This window comes from Coregonus lavaretus, assembly GCF_964263955.1.
Source record: "Coregonus lavaretus genome assembly, contig: HAP1_SCAFFOLD_3420, whole genome shotgun sequence".
Taxonomy (NCBI): domain Eukaryota; kingdom Metazoa; phylum Chordata; class Actinopteri; order Salmoniformes; family Salmonidae; genus Coregonus; species Coregonus lavaretus.
This window is the reverse complement of record NW_028162752.1, coordinates 45,705-63,495: the sequence shown is the minus strand read 5'-3', so window position 1 is coordinate 63,495 and position 17,791 is coordinate 45,705. Positions and strand designations below refer to the sequence as shown.

At 42.3% G+C, this 17,791-nt stretch overlaps 1 protein-coding gene across 1 annotated transcript; it reads left to right on the top strand.

Annotated features, from left to right (window-relative positions):
* Positions 1-6,297: 6,297 nt before the first annotated feature.
* LOC311118926 (myosin light chain 1, skeletal muscle isoform-like) lies at positions 6,298-16,892 on the top strand (the record flags this gene model as incomplete). Its single annotated transcript, XM_084193677.1, has 6 exons — positions 6,298-6,429; positions 8,335-8,362; positions 11,179-11,322; positions 12,148-12,321; positions 12,537-12,614; positions 16,832-16,892. 6 exons carry the CDS (start codon positions 6,298-6,300, stop codon positions 16,858-16,860), a joined length of 585 nt encoding a protein of 194 aa, XP_084049803.1. The 3' UTR covers positions 16,861-16,892.
* Positions 16,893-17,791: the final 899 nt, after the last annotated feature.

The following is a 17,791-nucleotide window of genomic DNA, read 5'->3' as shown; positions in this document are numbered from 1 at the left end:
ACCCTATCCACCTTTTATTGTCCCTCATCTGTTTACCAAAAGAAGGGGCAAATTAACAAATTAACCGCTTTGTTGTCTTTTTAATTCCAGATTGCCCCTTTAAGGTCTCTGCGGGCTATACTACCTGCCTGAAGTAACCAACAGACAATAGGCTTTTGTGTATTGTGTATTGTGTATTGTGTATTTTCTGACAGATGTCAAGGTAGGTATTTTGTGTGAACCCAGACGCAAAAACCTTTGTCTAAGGCACTGCATCGCAGTGCTAACTGTGCCACTAGAGATCCTGGTTCGAATCCAGGCTCTGTCGCAGCCGGCCGCGACCGGGAGACTCATGGGCGGCGCACAATTGGCCCAGTGTTGTCCAGGGTAGGGGAGGGAATGGCCGGCAGGGATGTAGCTCAGTTGATAGAGCATGGCGTTTGCAACGCCAGGGTTGTGGGTTCGATTCCCACGGGGGGCCAGTATAAAAAAAAAAAAAAAAAAAAAAAATGTATACACTAACTGTAAGTCGCTCTGGATAAGAGCGTCTCCTAAATGACTAAAATGTAAATGTAAAATGTGTGCCTTGTACCAGATCACTTATGTCTCTATTCAGGCTTAAAGATGTCAATAGCAGCGTGTAATCAAGAAAGCTCAGTGTATTGACAGATAGTGTGCTCAAAAGAGCAGCCAAGTTGCTGCCAATTAAATGATTGTTTAGTTATGGGATTGCAGAGAATGACAAACGAACTCTTTCTTTGGGTTGGGATGACAGGGATACGTGACTTAGTCTGTCGGTGTTAAGTTGCGAAGTTTATAGAGTGGACGTGGGCTTTGCCAAGCGGCAGTCAGTCCTTCAGATTAAACCTGCATTGTTGACTCGTGGAGGGGGGATAATTCCTCATTTCCAGACAGTGCTAGGGTTCTTTTCACCTGTTTTCTTTCTTCATCTTACTCAAATAACTTAGTCTTATCGTTCGTAAGAAAAACATCCGCCCAATACTGCTTTAGCAAAGGTTTTTGCGTCTGGGTTCCAATTCTCTACACTTTATCCAGAAGTGTGCACTCGTTCACTCCTCATCATGCATTTAAAATCAGTGGATTGCTTCAAGCATGGCTGGAATGAGTTTCCACCACACTCCTTATACCAGTCCACTCCTTTTAAACACATGAGCGTGAGTGTACAAGTACACACTTTGGGAGAAGAGTAGAGAATCGTAACGCTGCCTGGGATTTGGATTAAGAAGCTACGTGTTGACTTCATAACCTTCAAAGGTGCTCCTGCTGTTTCCTGCTTCCTCTCTCGTACTCTGAGGAGGCTCCAGGCCAGAATCATATTCATTATGGCATGCAATGGAAAATGTTTTTCAAACATTTTGCAACTAAAAAATAAAAACTAAAAATGTTTATTGGACAATTGGTCCAAGTAGTCCCTCCCTATTACAGTCAATTTTCTTCTGTTTGCTGCCTAATGAATCGGAACCTGATTCCTCTCTCCCACTGTGGGAAGGATCCACTCTCTCCTCAGTCCTCTCAGAGTCCTTGGCTCCAAGGCCTTGGGGTTGAATTTGATCCCAAGGTGTGCGTCACCCCAGCGTACAGCAAGGGAGAGGAACAGAGCCCACTTGCCCTTTACTGTACATAGGTACAGAGTAAATCACCACACCCCTTTGGACAACTGACCTCACGTCTTCAGTATGGCTGCCAAGAAGGAGGAAGAAGGAGGAGGAGTCAACGCTGCTTATAAATATGTATCTAAAATAATCCATGTTTACTACTTATAAGATGTTTATTGATGATTTACTCCAGCCAATGTGATATTTATTTACAGCTTCTTGATTCTTAGAAGGTATTACATATTAGTAGTTAACTTCCTAACAGATGGTAAGCTCATTTTGTATTATTTTCAGGTCTTTAAAAAAAGACATAAGTCAATTCAGTCTGAGCAACAATCATAAAAAACCACCTCAGTCCACAGAATACAATTAAAAGTCTGGGAGGCTCTAGTCTCCATGCCCCCATTTTAGGTATGCACTGATTCGTTGTTTCTACTCCACCCATAATAACAAAATAGCAGGTGTTCCTCACTATAGTTTTGGTGTTTAATTACGACTGTTTATTTTTAAACCCATTCAACTTTAGTGGACAATTCCACAGCTGAAGGAGAGACAACCAGGGCTACCAAGCCATTCAACCTGCTGTTCCCCTTGTGTCCTCTCATAACAGGCTGGTGTTAGCTACTCTACCTGATGTATTACTGTCAGGGTTGGGGTCAGTTCCATTTCAATTCAGTCAATTCACGAAGTAAATTCCAATTCCAATGTTTTCCCATATAATTTGAGATGTCTGTTTCCTGAATTGACTGAATAGAAATGGAATTGACTGACCTCAACCCTGGTTGCTGTAAACCTGAAGCGGGTGGGCAGTGAGCTGAGGGCGGAGGGTGGAGGTATTTCTCTGGTCGCGTCTTTATGAGGCCCTTGTCAGAGGTGGGAGTGGGGGGTGGAGTTAGTGCCATGGTCGGCCTCTTGAGACCGATATAGACAAGAGGAAGGAGCTAGAATTTGCTCTGTTGGCCCTGCCTGGTTACTGGCATCGGCAGCTGAGGCTCAGGCCCCCTTGATCTCCCATCTCCTACTCCCAATACCTCACACATCCCCCAGACATGGAGGATACCCAAGACTCAGTGGTCACCATAAAGATAGATAGAGGACTCATCTCTGGATAAGAGCGTCTGCTAAATGACTAAAATGTAAATGTAAATGTAAATCTATATATCTGTGCCATTTTAGCATCTGTGATAGCAAGGGCAGCGCCATTGAGGCTATCTCCATTTTTAAGTAGTCAATTTTCTTCTTCACAATTGGCTACTGCCTCCTGATGACCCAGTTGGACATGAGGGATCAGCCAATGAAGTTGGAAGTCCCACCCAGTTGACTACATTAAAAATGGTGGACACCCTCAATGGCGCTGCCCATGCTAAAATTGCCTTTTGGCCACTAGAGGCTTCTATCATTCTCTATGGTGGTCACTCACTCTGACCCCCACCCTGGCCTCGCCACCCCATGTGGGGTCATTCAAAGAGAGCTCTAGTCTTGGGTGACTATGGCCCTGGTCAAAAGCAGTGCACTATATACAGGTGCCATTTGGGATGCATCCCTAGTCTTGGTTCTGGGTTCCAAGATTACTACCCCGGTCCACTCTCCTAACTTTCAACACCAGAGCACAGATCAGTGAGGTGGATCATCACTCCATTCACAGCCAGTTAAAATGTATTGATGAAACCTTCTTTCAGTGCAGTAAGAGAGTCTCTGAAAAATGTATTACTCAATCTGAATGAGAAGAGGTACAGAGGTGATGTTGGGTTGAAATAGAGGGATGTTTTCATGAATCAGACACTATGACTATTTGTTTTGAATATACTGTGTGCAGGGCCCCCCTCTTAACGGTGGAGAGAAATATTTAAGTTTTAAAGTTAATTTCCTGCAATTTGTTCTGCAATTCAACACATTTTGCCATGGGGCAGAGATAAATGTTTGCAGTTTTACAGCTAATTTCTTGCATTTCTATCCATTTTGCCATGGAGTTGAGAGACATTTTTGCAGTTTTAAAGGGAATTTCCTGAAATTCTATGCATTTTGTATTGACTTATGTCATGTTAATATGATATCTGAGTGAGAATTATTAACAAAATCAATGGGGGCACCCTGGAGGTCAGGGCCTCTGGGCACGTGCCCTGCTTGACCGGTTGGTATTCGGCCATGATTACTACAAGTTTAGATAGCTGCAGGGCTATGCACAGACCTTTCAGGGGGCAGGTGCTCAAAATGAAAAAAGTATTCTTACATAATTAATCTCTAAATTCATAATATGGCATATGCCTCTGTAGTGAAAATCTTATTTTTGTTGTTGTTGCATAGGCCTATTTATTTCTGCAACAACACACTCACTCATCATCACAAATTGTAAGCAAACTAGTTACAGTGTCTCTTGAAGACATGATTGACATCGGGAAAAGAGGGTGGGCTATCAGCTGATCATTGATGTTGATGATGCACATCTTCTAGTTAGCTAGCTCCATTTGTTTTGTTGATTGTGATTTACCGCTCTCTGTCTCTCTGCTGCATGTATCAGCCAACCAGACCCAATATTGATGATGATGTAGGCTAAATCAAGTGTTATCAAGTGTTAATCAAGTGTTTATCAAATGTTATGCTGCTGTGGCAGTACTGTTGATATTTAAACTAGGTAGCTAGCCACACACACTCGACTGGTGACCACATCTCTCAAGCCGGGCAGACTGGGAAAAAGGTTCAACCGGGCTTGTGCGAGCTTACAGGGCAGATCAACAGGCGCAACCATTGGACGGGTTGGGGGGTGGCAAACTTGAAAATGAGTTGCGGGCGGTGGGTTCCGAACAACAATGACGAAAAATGTCTGCAAATAAAATATTTTTGGGGAAATTATACCACCACCCAAACGGGCACTTTGGAGACTGGAAGGGCAAAGGGGCATGTGGTCTGTACAGGTAGAGCCCTATCTGTGTATGTGCCTAGATAGTTAATTGTTCGCTGACGTGGCTAATTGAGTGACTGTCATTGACTGACATAACAAGAGAAAAACTGCTGATGCACAACCACATTTTGAAATTGCACCCCCCCCGTCCCGTCCGTGTGTGTGTGTGTGTGTGTGTGTGTGTGTGTTTGTCTTCAGAGATTAACAAATAGTCTATGATAAAGATAAAGGACACAGTTTATGAAGTCCATACTTAGTCCATACAAACATACTACCATAACTGTCGGAAATCTAAATTTGCACATACTGGTAGCTTACTTGTATAACCCACTCCCCCATTCCACCCCTCATCCCCTCAGGTCAACAGCAGGAAGTGTCATGCCACTGTCATTAGGCCTACTACAAATAGAAACTGTTCCAAAAAAAAAAGAAAAGATCTTCAAGTGATTTCTACAAAGTAGAGTGAACGCCTTCACATGATCATTTCAACAACCCATGGATCTCGACTGAGTGACGATCTGATTTCACTGTCATTCATCATAGAGAGATACAGTATAAGATGTCACCCACTGTGCGATAGTATGTCTGTGTGTGCGTGTTTCTGTGCGTGCTGAGAGAGAGAGGGTTTTGTCTAGAAGGTTTACAGTTTTTGTCAAAATTGTAGCAGGTTTAGGAGAACTTATGCAGCAGGTTAGGATAATTAACGTAGTGATTTAGGATAATTAGTTTAAGGTTAGGAAAAGGGTTAGGGTTAGCTAAAATGCACACACAAAAAATTACTTTTGATGTCAATTTGACAAAAGCTGTATCCCATCTACACATGACTGAGAGAGAGAGCAACTGGGTATTTACATTTTAGTCATTTAGCAGACGCTCTTATCCAGAGCGACTTACAGGAGCAATTAGTGTTAAGTGCCTTGCTCAAGGGCACATCGACAGATTTTTCACCTAGTCGGCTCGGGGATTAGAACGAGCGACCTTTCAGTTACTGGCACAACGCTCTTAACCACTAAGCTACCTGCCGCCCAAACATTTACATTCCGGTTTTACATTTTGAAGTCATGAAAGTAGCCTAGCATAGGCTACACTAGAAGTCATAACATAACCTGGGCATTGACATCAGAAATAGACCAAATTTGAAGCAGTCGTATTTCTGAGATCTGTTATTCTCTACTTCTTATATTATATCCTATTATATATCACTGCATGCAGCTAACCCACATTTGACTAGAAGAATAGAAAGCTTAGGCTACATTTTCTGAATATTGAAAACTGAACTGTCTCACGGCCACTGATAGCCCCATAGATAAACTTCTTCATATCGAGAGTAAAGGGGAAAGATGATGCGCGATGTTGTGTCATCACACTCAACACTCACAGAAGACTGATGCATTCCTTGGCTCAGCCGAAATAAAACAGTGAAAGTAGAAATCAGGCTACCGTTACCGGGCGGCTGCCCGTTTTGCTACCGGGTGACCCCGGACGACCTCAATCACCGTTTCCCATGTTTAAAAATTGTTCACAGCTGGCGCTGTTTTAAATAAACATATTCTGACGCTCAGCCCCGGCCGCGACTTAGATGGGGAGTCCCTATATTCCATGTATAGAACAGCACCCCACCCATCTCCTGGCGCTGTCCAATCTGGTCACTTGAGCTACTTTGACGAGGGTGCTGTGTAAAATAATATTATATATATATACGCCCAGACCAATCCTTGATGCTCTGAGTCTCCTCCAAGCTTATGCGGGAACTGTCTGCCTGTATTGCCGGTGAAGTAGCTAACTAACTTACTCTCTGCTAAAATGGCACCCAAGAAGGACGCTAAGGCGGCACCCGCTAAGAAAGCCGAGCCCGCAAAGGCAGCTGCACCAGCACCAGCACCCGAGCCTGAGGTGGTAGCTGCCCCCCCTCCACTTGACTTATCCACAGTCAAGGTAACTATGTTCTGCATTTCCCTACCTCCTCTAGCCTATGCCCTGTATCCTCCCTCTATCTCTCTATCCTGGCTACTTTGTCTGTCTGCAAAATCAAAGTTTGAATTATTCTATCCTGAGTCACAATATAATGTAAATAGTTAGGCTACTAAGCTTTATTCTTTGCTATGCTCCTTTAGTCTTTCCGTTGTATATGTTCCGTGGTATTTGGCCTGATTGGTCGTTTCAGTGTGTTTTGCTGAAGTTAGGTACAAGTTAGGGTATGGTTGTCAGTGAAGGGCCATTCTCAATACATGCTGAGAGATCATATTACATTATAAGAGAACGTGAAACTCTATTCAGTTTAAATGTGAAAGATTGCCTATCTATTTGTGTGCTGTTTGGACAGTAGTCCTCTGTAGCTCAGTTGGTAGAGCATGGCGCTTGCAACGCCAGGGTTGTGGGTTCATTTCCCACGGGGGGCCAGTATGAAAATGTATGCACTCACTAACTGTAAGTCGCTCTGGATAAGAGCGTCTGCTAAATGACTAAAATGTAAATATCGTAGCCAACTGTTAAGCTACTTATTATGTTTGATGAGTAGGCCTAGGGTACCTATTTCAACCTATGGAGTTACCACAGTACTGGAATAGCTTAACTAAAAGTGGTGTTGTTTTAGGACAAAACATTAGGTTGGGATTATTTTTGGCATACTGTAGCCTATCATTGTAACCATACTTGACAAGCGATAGCGAAATGACAAGAGCGGGCTTGGACCCACGGACCTAGTTCTGAAGCAGGTTTGAAAGTGTTGAAACATCAGCACCTCGGATAGCTCCGGAGAGACGCTGCTCGCTTACCTAAGCCACGCCCCATATGCCCCTCGGCTTCCTTGATAGGCTAAAGGAGTTTGTGACAAGAGAAACTGCAATGGAACTTGTCACCAAATGTGGACATGTTAAAGTATCTAAAGATGGACCTCCAAGATCGAGTGCCATCGTAGAAGTATAGCTGTGGAGCTAATTTTGTCTCGAGGATTTGTAGGGGGGTAGTGTTTCTTCCGTGATTGATGAGCTGATGGAGCAAAGCGTTTGACCTTTTTTTTTTTTTACTTGCCAATCTGATGTGGTGTTTTTGTTGTAAACGGCCAATTTTGAATCCAATTGACTGTGTTATTTTAAATCAAAATCCAATTGTCAAAATAAAGATAGAAATTATAAAGTAGGCTACAATATAACCCGTATTGGTCCATTATACATGATACAAAGAGATATATGCATATTAGGCTATATATCCCTTCTTCACTTTCTCATTTGCAAAATGACTGTCTAATTTGTTCTACATTGTGAGGAGTCTGGAGAAAATCCACTGGTACATAATCACTTCAAAGTTGTACCTGCTTGCTCTTAAGGTAGTGAGTCTCTTGTGTATAGCTAGGCCTACCACAACAGTACATGTCCTTACAGTTTAGGCAGTATTTGAGCTAAAGTAAAACTGGGAGACTATTGCTGACAGGTCCCCAAAAACCTCATCCCCTTCTTATGGCACTCTGTTTCATTAGTGTGAGAGATGGACTGTAAAATAGTAAGGAGTCGTCCCAAACACCATGCGAGTTATTATCTGGACCTAGAAGTAGTCTAGGTGAAGGTAGCCTACTACACTGGTAGTCTTGCGGTACCAAGACTCTCATTCCAGAATCAGGCTTAGGAGAGAAACTGTGCTGGGGTGAAATAGAAAGGCTGTAGTCGAGACTACTAAACAATTTCCCTAGACAGTGTAACAGCAGGGTTTAAATCCATAGAAAGTCTCAGATCGGATAGCAGACAGGGGCTGCTAAATGGAATTGCTGCACTGGCTGTAAATGTTCGAAAGTGGGCCCCACTTTCTTTCAATGTTCTGACTATTGTTTTCTGCTGCCCTCTATAGGTGGAGTTCACTCCCGACCAGCAGGAGGGTAAGTTCACTAAACCAAATTATTAAGGGCCAGTTTCCCGGACACAGATTAAGCCTAGTCCTAGTCTAAAAACCATGATCAATGGAGATTCTCCATTGAAAGTGTTGCTTAGGCCAAGACCAGGCAAAATCTGTGTCTGGGAAAACGTTCATATTAATATTTCCTGTAAAAAAAAAAAAGATATCAGATATCTGCGGTCCTCTGTAGCTCAATTGGTAGAGCATGGTGCTTGTAACGCCAGGGTAGTGGGTTCGATCCCCGGGACCACCCATACCTAAACATGTATGCACGCATGACTGTAAGTCGCTTTGGATAAAAGCGTCTGCTAAATGGCTTATTATTATATCTCTATCAAAAAATTAGCACTAACACTACTGTAAAACAGATCACTATCACTGCACCTTCACAGACCTGGGCTCAAATACTATTTGAAATAATTTCAAATACTTTATCTGCCTGGTTTAATGGACCGATAGAATAATCGCGGAACTGCAATCCGCAAACCTCGCTCACCTGGCACTCCAGGCAGACTAGAGCAAACACTCAAAGTATTTGAAAGATTTTGAATAGTACTGCACAACCAGTAAAATAAATCCACTCTAGGTCTTTTTACATCGTATTTACCCAACATGGATTAGCTGCCACTCTGAATTCTATCTCAATGTTAGGCCTACTGTTACTAAACCCAGACTAAGTAGTGTTTACAAAGGTAACAAATACAAAGATGGGTGAAAAAATGCAATAGCACCATTTCAGCTTACTTCTGATCTGAATAACCCAAAGAACTTGTAACATTAAACAACCTCGGAAGTGCATTTATAATTTAATATTTCCTATAGAGGTGAACATTCTCAAATTACATGCACCTGTAGCCATTTTCAATAAATTTTTCAAAATTGCATTGGTCAAGCCTCTAAGGTTCTTAGGACACAGTTCACCCCTCCGTATGAACCCTAATGCAAAAGCATTATGGCTAAATGAACATTGGTCAAGAAAGACTGATACATCTGCTAGCCTATATGAACAAACAAGAAAACGATTCAATGAAATCTGAAATCTGTTTGGACCACAGATTAGGACACAACTTGACCTGTTATAAAATGTTATAATCTGTCACAATGAGTTCTAATGTTATAACATAAAGTCTAGTTAGCTGCTGTTAAAGTGAACCCATAGCTAACATAACCCAGGGGATGATGATGATATCCTAGGATTACATAGCATTCATTGAACGCATTCACTGATTGACAACATCATGTGGACAGATGACTGGCATAGGTCTTTAAAGTTGTTAGGGAATATGGAACATCTAAAACACTTTTATCCGTAGGTCTAATAACACACATAGGAATTCCATTTTTAATTCCATTCTCATGGACATTTTAAATGTCCAAAAATTCAACGCATCCATATCTTATATTGTCACCCTTTGATAAAGTCTAGCTCGTTACAAGCAAGCGATAGGCCACACAGTCATCGCGCCGGCCGGGAGTTGATTAAGCCGTGGTCAGCATTCTCTTGGTTTATTCATGTCAGTCCACTCACAGCATTGCCTTATAAATGACCGGAGCTCATATTCTCTCTTCAGTATCGATTCCAAGTCGGCTCCTTGGCGGCGAGAGAGAGAGAGGGAGACAGCGAGAGAGAGAGATAGAGAGACAGAGAGAGAGAGAGAGAGAGAGAGAGAGAGATCTTTTTGGCCCTATAACAAAGAACAAACAGCGAAAAAATATACATGATCAAATGCAAATCTTAGAATCAACTATTAAAGACTACCAGAACCCACTGGATTCTCCAATTACATTGAATGCAAAACCTCCAACACAAAAAGGCCTGTGGTGTTGATGGTATCCTCAATTAAATGATAAAATATACAGACCACAAATTCCAATTAGCTCTGGCATCTTCCCCAATATTTGGAACCAAGGACTGATCACCCCAATCCACAAAAGTGGAGACAAATTTGACCCCAATAACTACCGTGGGATATTTCCATTTACATTTTAGTCATTTAGCAGACGCTCTTATCCAGAGCGACTGCATTATCATTAACAGCAGACTAGTTCATTTCCTCAGTGAAAACAATGTACTGAGCAAATGTCAAATTGGTTTTTCACCAAATTACCGTATGACAGACCACGTATTCACCCTGCACACCCTAATTGACAAACAAACAAACCAAAACAAAGGCAAAGTCTTCTCATGCTTTGTTGATTTCAAAAAAGCTTTTGACTCAATTTGGCATGAGGGTCTGCTATACAAATTGATGGAAAGTGGGGTTGGGTGGAAAAACATACGACATTATGAAATCCATGTACACAAACAACAAGTGTGCGGTTAAAATTGGCAAAAAACACACACATTTCTTTCCACAGGGCCGTGGGGTGAGACAGGGATGCAGTTTAAACCCCACCGTCTTTTACATTTTACATTTTTAGTCATTTAGCAGACGCTCTTATCCAGAGCGACTTACAGGAGCAATTAGGGTTAAGTGCCTTGCTCAAGGGCACATCGACAAATTTTTCACCTAGTCGGCTCGGGGATTAGAACCAGCGACCTTTCGGCATTCTGAGGATAATACAACTCTCTCTCTCTCTCTCTCTCTCTCTCTCTCTCTCTCTCTCTCTCTCTCTCTCTCTCTCTCTCTCTCTCTCTCTCTCTCTCTCTCTCTCTCTCTCTCTCTCTCTCTCTCTCTCTCTCTCTCTCTCTCTCTCTCTCTCTCTCTCTCTCTCTCTCTCTCTCTCTCTCTCTCTCTCTCTCTCTCTCTCTCTCTCTCTCTCTCTCCCCTCACCTCACCTCACCTCACCTCACCACAGACTACAAGGAGGCTTTCGGTCTCTTCGACAGGGTGGGTGACTCGAAGGTGGCTTACAACCAGGTTGCTGATATCATGCGCGCCCTGGGACAGAACCCCACCAACAAGGAGGTGCGCAAAGTCCTGGGCAACCCTTCCGATGAGGGTAAGACACACACACACACACACACACACACACACACACACACGCAAACGGATACAAGGACATACAAGCACAGGCACACGCACACACACATATGCAAACGGTTACAAGGACGCACAAGCACAGGCACACGCACACACACATACGCAAACGGATACAAGGACGCACAAGCGCACACATACACACACGTACACACACACACACACAGACACACACACTTCCCTTCATACTGACTCTGTGTGCTCTATCCTCTCCACCTTAGACCCTCAGTCCTTCATAGTTGAGTTTGTCCTACTATAGCACGCTAGGGGAGAGGACATATACACGTAAGTGACCACACCTTGGCATTTGTCTGATCCCTTTTATAGCACATTGTAACAATTCAGCACCTGTCATGAAGGACATATCCCTCCATCGGTGGTGTTAAGCCTGAGTAGCTGCAAGAGGCCTTTGAAGTATTTTGGGTTACAAAGCCTGCCATTGTGAAACGTGATATACCTTTCTGTTATTTCACTATGTATGTCTATAAATGCACTGTATGTAGTTATATTTTGACACACACACGGCCATTTTCAATGGTAAATCTGTGTATACAGGAGCTAGTATTATCATTATTATTATGTATTAGTTGTGTACTGTATGGTGTGGGCCAGGGTGAAGTTGACCCTACACACTGATCTGGGGTCAATTTAGCATATTCCTGACTAATGGTTAAGGTTAGGATTGGGAGAGGGAAAAGCTGATCCTAGATCTGTACCTAGGGGAAACTTCACCCCGGAGCGTACTGTATCCTTATAATGCATTTCCTCTCACTCTGGCTGCCCACAGATATGGCCGCCAAGAGATTGGAGTTCGAGGCCTTCCTTCCCATGCTCCAGCACATCGTCAATGACCCAAACAAGGGAACCTTTGATGACTACGTTGAGGGTCTGCGCGTATTTGACAAGGAGGGCAACGGCACCGTGATGGGGGCTGAGCTGCGTATCGTCCTTGGAACACTGGGTGAGTGGCCGCCTGTGCTTAGTTGTAACATGAAGTGCATGTGTGTGTGTGTGGTGTGTGTGTGTGTGTGTGTGTGAGAGAGAGAGAGAGAGAGAGAGAGAGAGAGAGAGAGAGAGAGTGTGTGTGTGTGTGTGTGGGCTTGTGGTATGTGTGTGTTTGTGTATGACAGCAGACCAGCTGATGACCTGGCCTCTCTCACCTCTCCCTCCCTCTAGGTGAGAAGATGACCGAGGCTGAGATTGATGCCCTCATGCAAGGACAGGAGGACGAGAACGGCAGTATTAACTTCGAGGGTAAGCCTTCAAGTCTTCTAAGTCTTAGGTCACGACCCAAATGGCACCCTATTCCCTATCGGGAGACAAATATTACCATAAACCTCATTATAATCTGGCAGCTTGATTTGATTTGAAACTTGTATTCAACAATGTGCATTATAAGTACCGGTAGGTGACTATTTATGTATTGCTCAGTTTACTAAACTCTAGTTAAGTAATCGTCACCTTATGAAGCAGATTATTGATGAAAGTTTCAAATTAAATCCCGCTGATAGGTCTATAGTAATTTTTGCACTTTGAACATTGCTTTTGCCATATAAGAATCGCTCATAGTGTACTACTTGATACCAGGGCCAATAGGGGGAATTCCGACCTGAGTTAAGCACGCATAACTGAAACGTAATTTCATTTTTATGCACTTTTCTCTCTACGCATATTATGACCTTGAATTTCAGCATGAGAATAGCATGCTATTCACCTGTTATTCATTTGGGGTGGAGACCAAAGAAATGAAGGCGTGGCGGAGGTGTGTCTACAGATACGCCATATTCTGACCATAATTCCACCACCTTTACGCGCGATGAATAAGGTCCAGCAACCTGTCGGTTCAAATAAGTGGAACAGCATCTACTTTCTTTTGTTGTTGATAGAAATAACACCATTCTCCATGCACATTCTGTAACACCATTCTCCATGCACATTCTGTAACACCATTCTCCATGCACATTCTGTAACACCATTCTCCATGCACATTCTGTAACACCATTCTCCGTGCACATTCTGTAACACCATTCTCCTTGCACATTCTGTAACACCATTCTCCTTGCACATTCTGTAACACCATTCTCCTTGCACATTCTGTAACACCATTCTCCTTGCACATTCTGTAACACCATTCTCCTTGCACATTCTGTAACACCATTCTCCTTGCACATTCTGTAACACCATTCTCCTTGCACATTCTGTAACACCATTCTCCGTGCACATTCTGTAACACCATTCTCCATGCATTTACAAATTGATAAGAGCTATTGATAAGAGCTAGGTAAATGAGTAAGCTGTTTGGATAAGAGGATTGTAAATATAAATGACAATTGTTTTAGATCTATTTTACCTTATGATCACTGGAGACAAATGTGAAACCAGTCATATGGCAGCAAACTGAAGCATATCAGCATATCGCCTTTTCCACACTGAAGTTTATGAAATGCTGGCCTTATAACTTGCAGGGATGAAATTTGGAGGAGACCGAAGCTATAGGCTTCTGTAGCCATGTGCAAATGACAGCATAGCGCCAAACCTACCGAGTTGATTTATGATTTGTAGAATGTTTGGTAACAATTCACTTGACACCCATCATCATTACACGTTATGACACAGTCATAACCATGTCATAATATGTCATAACAGCTGACATAACTTGTCATAACCTGTCATAATATGGTCATAACACTGTCATGACACATATTTAGACCTGTTATATATTGCATTATTTTATGGCTGTAAATGACACCTAAATACTGTAAGAGGGTAAAAAGGGTCCTCTGTAGCTCAGCTGGTAGAGCACGGCGCTTGTAACGCCAAGGTAGTGGGTTCGATCCCCGGGACCACCCATACACAAAAAAAATAAAAATGTATGCACGCATGACTGTAAGTCGCTTTGGATAAAAGCGTCTGCTAAATGGCATATTATTATTATTATTATAAAAACCCACAAAACCTACCACGGTAGTTATTTTATGGCTAGTTATGACCTACATAAGAGTGTGAAAACCCACAAAACCTATCACACAAGGCAAAACATTCCATTACACCATAGCCTACATGTCAAAAGTATGTTTATGTTGTATATATATATATATTTATTGTGACCATATTAAATTATCATTGTAATTGCGCACACAGTGATGTCAGACATGCACCTACCCCAATGCTCTGTTGCTGATGACTGGGATGAATTCAGAAGCAGATTTCAGGAGCAGGACAAGACACCCTGTTTTTGACTGATGACTGGTAGAAGGGCATGTACTGTACATGAAAGGCCAATCTGGCTTATATGATTATGATGGTCATAATGCTTCTTGACAGTGTCATATAGTGTATTTTCTTAGTCCAAGTAAAGTGACATAGGATGGTCATAAGGCTTATTGACACTGTCATAAAGTGTATTTTCTTAGTCCAAGTAAAGTGACATAGGATGGTCATAAGGCTTCTTGACAGTGTCATAAAGTGTATTTTCTTAGTCCAAGTAAAGTGACACAGGATGGTCATAATGCTTCTTAACAGTGTCATAAAGTGTATTTTCTTAGTCCTAGTAAAGTGACATAGGATGGTCATAAGGCTTCTTGACAGTGTCATAAAGTGTATTTTCTTAGTCCAAGTAAAGTGACACAGGATGGTCATAATGCTTCTTGACAGTGTCATAAAGTGTATTTTCTTAGTCCAAGTAAAGTGACACAGGATGGTCATAATGCTTCATGACAGTGTCATAAAGTGTATTTTCTACAAGTTATTTAAAATATGATGAAAAAAAAGACTGTAAAGAATTCATTACAACAACAAAGGATTTAAGAAACAGCTTTCAAACTAAAGGAAACTTGACATAACCAGTCATAAAATAATGCCATATATATCACAACAGGTGTAAATATATGGGTCATGACAGTGTTATGACCATATTATGATAGGTTAAGGCATTTTATGTCACCCCGTTATGACATATTATGACATGATTATGACCGTGTCATAACGTGTTATGACACTGGGTGTCAAGTAAAGTGTTACCAAAGGTTTTAATTATATGCCCAGACTTTTCACTGTATATTTTACAATTTGTATCGTGTTAAATATTAGCCACCATCAGTCAAACCCACATACATTTATAACTGGCACTTTAGTGTTAGTTTCCTTACATTTTGCATCATTCCATTAGTTTACATTTTTTCCTCTGTCACGTTTGTGTGGTTGTTCCTGAGGATCGCTAGCAATAGTGGATCATCTTAGGCTAACTTATTACAAGTTGTGCAATACCTTGGGACATGTAGCCTATTTGAATCACTGTGGAACGTAGACCCTAGATAGCAGTTTAAACCTGGAGCCTGGCACACGGTTCACCATGACTGGACCGTTGTCATCACAGTTCCATGATTAGTGAGGATTATTAGGGTAGATTCATAGGACTACTGTTCAAACCCTATTGTACACTTTTCTCACGTTCCAATATTTCATGGATTGAAGTTTCAGGATGAATCAAACCACTGTATTTTTTATTAATCAATATATTTTGTGCGTAAAGGCTCTCCAAACCAGTTTTTTATGATTCATACATACTTTCCTAACCCTAAAATGTGCCTAAATAATCTACAAGATTACAGTATTTTAAAATCTACCAGTTGGTGCTGAAACGGAGACAAATATGCATATATTTAGATGGCTTTCTTTCATTGATCCCTATATTCTGAACCTGTTCTCTCAATTTATTTATTCTGTTCAGTCTGTCGACAAAATTCCAATTAAAGGTACACCGTATTTAAAGGGATGGCTTAAGATAAATGTACTGTAAACCCTATTGAATGAAAATTCCACAAAAAAATCTGTCCAGCAAGTGGGAGGGTTTTCAGCAGTTGAATTACATGTATTCAGTGTGCTCAAGGTAGACACACCTGTAGAGCAAATACCAACTACTGAGAAGTGCATAGGAAAGGTGTGCATAGGAAAGGCATAAATGTCCTAGGTCTTAATCGGGCCCGTAGGTAATAGGGTCCAGTTTGGGAAGCAAATATAGTCTTACATCATACAGGTCTTATGATATATTATACATAAGATAGAGCCATATTTCAGATTATACTGTAGTTCTAGATTTGTATTGTATGATGTTTTTGTTTTTAATTTAGATCAAAACGCTTCACTATCTCACTCACTCCTCTGTTTCTCTCCTTTTTAATTCCCTTGTGACCCCCTGCCTACCTCCTCCTCACCCCTCCCTTCCAATCCTCACCCCTACCTCCCTCCCCATTCTCACCCATCCCTCTCCCCTCCGTCCTACCCCTTCCTTCTTCCACATCGCCCCTCTACCTCCCCCTCCTCTCTCCTCTACCTCCCCTCACTCCCCCTTCCTCCTCCCTCTCCCCTCCCTCATCCTCCCTCTACCTCCCCTCACACCTCCCTCACTCTCCCTCCACACCCCTCCCTCTCCCCTCCCTGCTCTCCGCTCCCCCTCCTCCTCACCCCTACAGCCTTTGTCAAGCACATCATGTCTATTTAAGGATCCTCCGGCTGCAGTGGCTAACGAGGAAGCTAACATGTTATCTGCAGACCCAATGGTGTCAGGACATCCAGTCCCCACTGTTAGTCAACCACCACCTGAGAAACAGACAGGGGGATAAAGGACTATGAGATGTCATTTCTAAACCGTTTATTTTTTTTTTCATTCTTTTTTTTTGGTCCGACTCCGACCTTCGACTCTCTGCTCTCTATTCTCCTCCATTAGAAGCTGTCCTTTTTTTTCTCCAGCCAACCGGCAGATGCTCTTGTTGTCTTGTCCCCCACCATCTTGGCGGGGTATGCCTCTCCACCGTGGGTTGGTGGATGCCTCTCCACCGTGGGTCGGTGAGGGAAAGAAGGTAGGGATGAGCTACCCATTCCATCCCTTACTTGCTGCCTGGATTGGGCCAGTAGAGGTGACTGGCTTTGCTCAGGACTGGCCATCAAAACTCACTCTCCCCTATCTATCCCCTAAGTCTTAATTAATTTTTCTCCTCTGCTATTTCACATAATAAACTTTTCAAAAACCCTCCGGTGTCGCGGCTCTTATTCTTTGCTCTGCGGGAGAGTGCGGAGAGTGAGGCTGCATCCCAAATAACTCTATAACTCTAATCCCTATATAGTGCACCACCTTTGACTAGAGCCCAATAGGGTGCCATTTGGGACCCAACCTGAGTGTAGCTATAGGGGAGAGGTGAAAACAGACAAACACTGATGGTGGCCTAGCAGCCTAAATGATTGTATTCTTGTTGCCTTAAAACATGCTTAAATCTCTTTCTTTAAGTATAATCCCCCACACAACATTATAGGTGGTAACTATGAATTCCAAAAAGTTTGGAAATACTCACGACGAGAGTGTTTTCATTGTTTTTATTGTCTTTAATTGTTAAGAGCATTTTGTTATCAGTATCATATCAACAGGAGAAAAACGG